The 8,193-nt window shown below is 43.5% G+C and overlaps 1 protein-coding gene across 1 annotated transcript; it reads right to left on the bottom strand.

Moving 5' to 3' along the window:
* Positions 1 to 2,239: 2,239 nt before the first annotated feature.
* LOC145112926 (uncharacterized) lies at positions 2,240 to 2,851 on the bottom strand. Its single transcript, XM_079049039.1, has 2 exons — positions 2,567 to 2,851; positions 2,240 to 2,473 (listed from the first exon to the last, which is right to left on the bottom strand). The coding sequence occupies exons 1-2, from the start codon at positions 2,849 to 2,851 to the stop codon at positions 2,240 to 2,242; spliced, it is 519 nt and encodes a 172-aa protein (XP_078905165.1).
* Positions 2,852 to 8,193: the final 5,342 nt, after the last annotated feature.

Below are 8,193 nucleotides of genomic sequence, written 5' to 3' on the forward strand. Positions count from 1 at the left end.
TTAGCAAGGGATATATCTTCGTCCTTGGACCGAAAAGATATTTCTTGCTTAAATCTTTCCCTTGCAACATTCTTTCTTCAAGAACAATTGAAAAGATTGGACTGAATCCCTAAAATAAACAGCAGCAGGTTGTTTATTTCCAGAACCGGGGGGTCTACCCCTTGGTCTCTTCCCTGAAGACGGTGCCGGAGATGAGAAGTCATTGGATTGTCTCTGAAGCAGCAGGCTGTTGTTTATTCCCTCTTACACATTTCATCGAACACCTGTTAGGCATAGCCAAACATCCAATTTAAAACTTCAATTGAAGCGTAAAGAACATCTAAACAAAGAACATTATAAGACTGAAAACGAAGGGAGAGCGGATACGTGCAATGCAGGTGTACTGTTTCCCTCTCAAAGTCGTCCAATCTCTCTGCGTGGGTCATTCTTTTCAAGTGGCTGTGTGTAATTTCTTCCTTGAATATACCTGTTGTTTTGCTTGATTTCGTAGGACAACCTTGCGGTGGAAGGAGTAAATACAGGCTCATATGGAATCAAGATTGGAACAAATGGTCTCACCTGCGAATTTAATCAGGATTCGAAGGTTGTATCGGAATTACTTTGAAGACCTGTTCGCAATAGGTATTTAAAATCATCGAGTAGTCAGAACTCAATCTTGGAATCGAACTCAGTTTTCTGATCGAAAATGGCTTTGTATTTGGAATCTTGTAGCCAAGTGGTCTCGCAATCGGTGCTTAAGAAATCGGAAAATATGAAATCTGAATTCGGAATATGATTGTGTACCCGTTCGCAATTGGATGTCAAAGTTGAAAGTCAAAATTGAGTTTCTGAGAATGTTTCACATGCGAACGATCGCACCACCATTTTCGGCTTGGACTGCCACCGAACATCTTCCAGGGGTTGCTGTCACTTCGATCGAATCAACTCTCGCACCCATCACTTTTTCTTACATGGAAATCTCAATCGACAAAAGAAATGAGGGATGAAGACGACGACCTGCTATATATAAGAAAAGAAATTAGGTTAAAAGTAAAAGATAGCGTGATTACAGGCACTATTTGTGGAAGCTATTTATCAAAATACTAAAATGCCCCTGTTTATTTATTTAATTAATTGAATTTTTATTTAATTTTGATTGGCCCATATTTATGCATACAATAACACAATAAATACTTTAAACACCTGAAAGTATTTAATTTTGTTAAACCGCATTTATGCGGTGCTGTTTGCGGTTTACGATTATGCGGTGCGGTTTACGATTACAAAATTGTGGTTTAAACCGCACCAGATTGATTAAAATTATTAGTATAAATACATAAACATATTACAATATCATTAATACTAATAGTAATAAATCAGTAATATTCGAAATATTCAATATTATATTGTTATTAAAATTATTAGTATAAATACATAAACATAATACTAGTTGTATTATTAGTAGTAGTAGCAGTAGTATAGATAGTAGTAGTATAGATAGTGTAATAAAATTTATCATTAACATTGCTAATCATGAAAATATATTTTATAATACTAATATCATTACTGATAAATAAATATAATTAAAATAATAACGATCAATTCATGGTGCTACTTCTAAGAGCACTGGGTGTGGGCAACTAGTCATAACAACATTTTGGTACCACCTCAAATGCCACATCACCAATGGTGTTATAACACCAAGTGGGGAAATAGTCATCATGTTACATCTTGTTATAACACCAACTTTTTTCCACTTTATAATTTCTTTATTTATTTTTTTTCGTTTTTTTTTTAAATTTAAACAAATATATTTTAAATATAACATAATAAATAAAACGTAATGTTTAAAAATTATAAATAACATAGAATAAAAAAAATTAAAAATTAAAAATAACATAAAAATTAAATTACACACAACATCCAAATTCAAAAAAAAAATACAACGCTATTCGTTAAAGAAAACATTTTTTTAAAAAACTAAACGCTATTCGTTATCGTTATCGTTACCATAGAAGATATAATCCGCCAAGTCTTCTCGAAGTTGTCTGTGATTATTTGCGTCCTGAATGTCAACGACTCGATGCAAATACTCTGTTGTTCCTGGTTGAAATTGAACGTGTCTGAGCTCCGTTGAGATATAGTGTGCAATATTTCGTCATTTATCTTCTACTATCATGTTATGCATTATGATGCATGCATACATGATATATCGTAGAGTTTCTAAATCCAATGGTCATGCTGCATGTTCAACTATATGTCACTTTGCCTTCAGCACTCCAAAAGCATGTTCCACATCCTTACGTGCTCTTTCTTGTCTTCTCTTAAAAAAATTGTCTCTTTCTTCAACCGGGTGTCGGAATGCATTCACGAATGTGGAATACTGAGGATATATTTCATCTGTAAGGTAATACTCATATTTGTATTCGTTTCCATTCACCGTGAAAGGAGCATCCGGGGCCTTTCCATTCAAAAGATCGTCGAATATTGGCGACTGATCAAGAACGTTGACGTCGTTGTTGGAACCCGCAACCCCAAAAAATGCATGTCAAATCCATAAATCTTGAGAAGCAACAGCCTCTAAAACCAACGAAGGCGATCCGTGATGACCACTTGCATCTTGCCCTTTCCATGCTACCGGACAATTTTTCCATTTCCAGTGTGTGCAATCAATGCTTCCGATCATTCCGGGAAACCCATGGCGTTCTTCATGCGCCGCATACAATTCTTGCAAATCATGCAACGAAGGTTTCCGCAAATACACGTCTCCAAATGTTTCAACAACACCCCTTGACAATATATACAAACTCTCCCTTGCGATTCTTTCGGACATTCTCATGTAGTCGTCCATGGTGTCGGGTGACTCCCCCATAGCCATCAAACGAATGGCCGCAACACATTTCTACAACGTTGTAAACCCTCTTCTACCTCTCGCATCATATCTCAATTGAAAAAATTCATATCTAAACGTAAATTAACTACAGTTTAAAAATATATTTGTTGTAAAATTAAAGAAACATGTACTACATTTGTATTTATTTTGTATAAACATATAGTAAAGAAGCGATACCGGCTTTCCAAGGCGTTGGCGATCCGTAGGAACATATTCATACTCAAACGAAATCTTCTTTTGAAGTCCTTCGACCCGTATACACAATTATCCGCAAAGTAATCGCGATATAGATGTTCTTGTCCTTCCTCGCAATTTCAGATTAACATCGCACGTCTTGTTAGTAGCGGGGCTGAGTCTAGTTGTAGCAGGTCGGTAGTGTAATAATGATACATCATCCTGAAGAAAATATTGTCATCTGTATCATCGGACGAGTCGAAAGGGTCCATTTTTTTAAGATAATTGAAATTATGTAGAGAGAATGAGAGAAATTGTGTGTAACGCCCCGATTCTCAGGTATTGTTTAAATAAGAATTGAATTGGTTTCAAGGCCTACTCGACGAGTTGGTTGCCCTACTCGTCGAGCAGCAACGGGTTTGGTACGCGTGTTTAGTGACCTACTCGCCGAGTCCATGAAGGGACTCGACGAGTAGGAGCTGGCAGAGGAAACCCTAAATCCCGGGGTTTTGCACCCTATTTAAGGAAGCATAAGCCTCCTTTGGCCTCTTTGCAGTTCTAGAGAGCTCTTAAGAAACCCTAATTCGTGTGATGCTCTATTGTGTGTGTATTAAGCTTGGGAGGAAGATCTTTGGAGAAAAGGAACTTGGAAGGCAAGGGAATTGGAGCAAGGAAAGTGTGGGAATCAGAATCTACCTCAGTTAGCATCTTCCAGAGGTATCAAGTCGCCACCTTTACTTCTTTTCCCTTCTAGATCTCTTTTTGTTGACTTTGGGGCTTTTATGGATCTTTGAGTTGATAAGGTGGACTATGGGCTAGATCTGAAGTTGTAACTTCAGATATGGACCCTTCTTAAGTCCTAGAGTCATAAAGTTTCTGGTTTGGGCGTGATTGAAACCTCTTTGAGTATGAAACCCCCATTGTAAGCTTGGATTTGACATTAAGAGCCTTTGTAGCTATGCATGCACGTAAAGTTTGCAACTTTACATGAAAAGCATGCCTTAGAAGCTTGGATCTGTAGTTTGGAGCCGCTGCATGGCTCAAATGAGTCTGTATGGAAAAAAGGACTGAAGGGACTCGGCGAGTCATATGAAGATAGGCATGAACTCGGCGAGTTGGAAGAACAACTCGGCGAGTCCAATGAAGATTGCCGTAGACTCGACGAGTGGATGAACAACTCGGCTAGTCGGATGAGGTTGCCCCAACTTATTTATGCGCGGGTAACTGTCGAGTTGCAAGAAAGAAGCTCGACGAGTGGCCTTAGGGTCTCGATCGTAAACCAAAGGAACTCGACGAGTCACTCAGGTGACTCGGCGAGTGGGTTAGTACTTCAAGGAACTCGGCGAGTAGCCGGGGGTACTCGGCGAGTCGAGGTCAACATGGACTGTTGACCTTAACTGATGACTTTGATTTTGACCAAGATTGATTAGTTGGCTTATGGGTATGATTATACTATGGTTATAGGTGGTGGAGTTTGTGGCAGTGATCCGAGGGTTGAAGTTTATCTATCGAGTCGACATCTGTAAGGTGAGTTATCCTCACTATATCGATAGGGTCTAAGGCACCAAGGCCAGCCCTTTTAGTTGTTATCGTTATGGTATGCTACATGTGGATATGATCTGTTAGATCAGAATCAGGATAGACAGTATGTTATGCTCTTATGATCCGTAGGGATTGATATGTTTGTGACCTGCTAGGTCAGTGCACTAGTTATGAGAGATTGCTATGTTTGGTGCTCAGTGAGATAGATACGTTTGATGTTTGTATATGCCAGTATATGTTAGTTATGCGCACATGGTTATTTGCTTGTTGCTTGGGTTGAGGCGGTCCTGCTTTGTGCTGAAGGCCAACACACCCTATGAGCGGTCCGGGAAGACTGTAGGCCCACGTGGCGGTCCAGTCATGCCGAATGCTCGGTATAGATTTAGGTGGACTGTAGGCCCTGTAGGGCGGTCCAGTCAGGCCGATGGCCCATTATGCATGTTGATTGATTGATTATTACGGATATGGTATTATTAGTGTGGTATTGGTATTTTGGGGGTAGCTCACTAAGCCCTCGGGCTTACAGCTTTCAGTTTATTGTTTCAGGTGCTTCAGGAGTTCATGGCAAGGCGAAGGTGTGACCGTATCGCTCCTCATCCTTATGATCTGGCTTTTGGGACACTCTGATTGAATAATGAATTGAAAACACTTTTGTAAACAATTACTATTTGGTTTTATTTATGCTTGAAAAGTTTAAATTTTGCGTAAAATTTTAGATGTTACAAGTTGGTATCAGAGCCTTGGTTTGAGTGAATTGGGGGAAACATACGTGTGAACCCAGTCTCAAATCAAGGAAATTTTCGAAATAAATTCTAAAATGGTTTTCAAAATAAAGGATGGAGGATGCAGAGGGTACGATCAGCCGGAGCCTGTAAGTAAACCCCAAAATACCATACAGTTATTATGATATGTTAGAACAGTATGTTAGTGCTAGGCTAGGGATCTTCAGGAATCGCATGATAGACTTGCCTGATTATATGATGCCTACTAGCCTAGGGTTTCTTGTATATGGAATTGACATCATTACTGTAGTCGTTAGTGTAGGCGCCACGGCTGTGCGTAATCAAGATCTTATAGCCTGAGAATGTTTGATCCGGTCTTCAGATAGGATTGGGTATTCGAAAGTCTATTGGGTCCAGTGTTATGTGCGACTAGCCTGCACTAGCCCTGCAGGGGTTGATGAAAGTTTCATGGATGTGTGGGTTGTGAGGAGCTGTGAGATCAATTGTGGGATATGCGATGTTTCCCTAGGAGTAAGGGTTGAGCGCATGTTATGTTGATGATAGTGTTAGGGTGTTGTGGTGATACTTGAGACAAATATGGGTAGGTGTGGAAGGTAGTATGGGCCCGTACTACTGAAAGCACAGGACCCATACGCGTAGCAAGGAAGTCACAACCCCTAGGGTTTGTGGGTTTTGGTCTCCCGATATTATGTTATTTATCTGATGACTTGAATATATATTTCAGTATGGTGGTGACGAGACGTGTTACTACTGGATCCAGATCAGGATCAGGATCAGGATTGGGAGACGGAGGGCCAGAGGTGCCGATAGCACCCGAGCCCGTGGTACAGATAGGGACCGAGGAGTTGGATGCCAGGATCCAGGAGATTATGCACGACGAGATTGCCGCAGCGTTTCGAGCACAGCTGCCAGAGATGTTTGGGTCGATTAAGACCGCGATGGTTGAGTACTTTGATGAGCGTTATGCAGCTCTAGCAGAGACAGCTGCCGCTGCAGCCACTTCGGCTGTAACTGTGGCAGGGGTTGGAGGAGGAGCCAGCAGGGCTTTCCAGTACCGGGACTTCGATAATACGAAGCCCCGGACTTTTGATGGTACACAGGATGCGATCAGGGCTATGAGGTGGTTATCTAACGTGGAGGGATGTTTCTTCACGTGTTCATGTCCTGCTGACCAGAAGGTCAGGTGTGCCCTGGACCTGCTGAGGCTTGGGGCAAAGGACTGGTGGAGATTGACGACAGGGTCGTACACGGATGATCAGCGAGCTGCTGTTACTTGGGAGCAGTTCCGGGATATGTTCCGCACCCGCTACGTTCCACGTGTTGAGTGGGAGCGGCTTGCTCATTGAGACATGATGGGGAGTCAGTGATGGAGATCACTCGTATGTTCACGGAGAGGGCTATGTTCTGCCCGAAGTTTGCTTCAGAGCAGTCTCAGATGACTCGTTATCTGAGTATGCTCAAGACTGATATTCGACAGTTTGTTGCTACGCAACGTTGTGAGACTCTTTTGGATCTTCAGAAAGCCGCGAGGCGGCGCGAGTTGGAGATAGAGCTGCAGTTGAAGGAGCAGCGTCAGGTTCCGGCACAGTCTCAGCCGGCACCTAAGCGGTCCAAGACCACTGATACTCGGACCGGGGGTCAGCAGAGCCGCACTTGTGGAGAGTGTGGCAGGGGTCATTCAGGGATTTGTCGAGCAGGAGGTGGTTGCCACAAATGTGGCAAGGAGGGGCATTATGCCAGGGACTATCGCCAGTCCGCCCCTCCAGCAGATATGAGGATTTGTTATCATTGTCATCAGGTTGGTCACGTGAAGACCAACTGCCCGTAGCTCGCCGCCAAGCCGGCGTAGGGATCCGCACCGGCTACTTTGAGGATTGGGGATGGGAGGCCAGTCAAGGCGGAGCCTCCGATGGCTCAGGGGCGCGCCTTCCAGCTCACGACCGAGGAGGCCAAGGCAGCACCGGGGTATCATTCTTGATAGATTTGATTCCTATTCCTATGGGGGAAGTATGTGTGATCGTAGGGATGGATTGGCTCAGCCGGTTTGGCGCCATGATCGACTGTGAGGGCCAGCGAGTAGTAGTTCGAACTCCAAGTGGGGGAGAACTGGTGGTATATGGTGAGGGCACCAGAGTAGGATCAGGGTTTTGTTCGGCCGCCAGGGCTCGGCAGTATATTCAGCATGGATGTGTAGGTTATTTAGTGTGTGTGGTGGACACGCGGGTCAAGGATTAGACTTCAGTTTTAGAGGTCCCAGTGGTTAGAGAGTTTGCTGACGTGTTTCCAGAGGAGTTACCTGGAGTGCCTCCGGAGAGGCAGGTGGAGTTCAGGATTGATCTGGTGCCGGGGGCGGCCCCTATCGCTAAGGCGCCGTACTGACTGGCACCGCCAGAGATGCAGGCGTTGTCATTTCAGTTGCAGGAGCTGCTGGGTAAGTAGTTTATTCGTCCGAGTAGTTCCCCATGGGGAGCACCGATCCTCTTCGTCGGGAAGAAGGACGGTTCGCACAGGATGTGCATCGACTACAGGGAGTTGAACAAGCTAACGGTGAAGAACCGTTATCCACTCCCAAGGATAGATGATCTTTTCGATCAGCTGTAGGGTGCATCTTGGTTTTCCAAGATCGGCTTGAGATTCGGGTATCACCAGGTCAGTGTGAGGGAGGAAGACGTGGAGAAGACCGCGTTTCGGACTCGTTATGGTCATTACGAGTTCGTGGTGATGCCGTTTGGGCTCACCAACGCACCGGCAGTATTCATGGATTTGATGAATCGGGTCTGCAGACTGATGCTCGATCGCTCGATCATTGTGTTCATAGATGATATCTTGGTGTATTCCAAGACCCGAGAGCAGCACGAGGAG

This window comes from Lactuca virosa, chromosome 5 (assembly GCF_052849685.1).
Source record: "Lactuca virosa cultivar CGN04683 chromosome 5, Lactuca_virosa_CGN04683_v6, whole genome shotgun sequence".
NCBI classification, from domain to species: domain Eukaryota; kingdom Viridiplantae; phylum Streptophyta; class Magnoliopsida; order Asterales; family Asteraceae; genus Lactuca; species Lactuca virosa.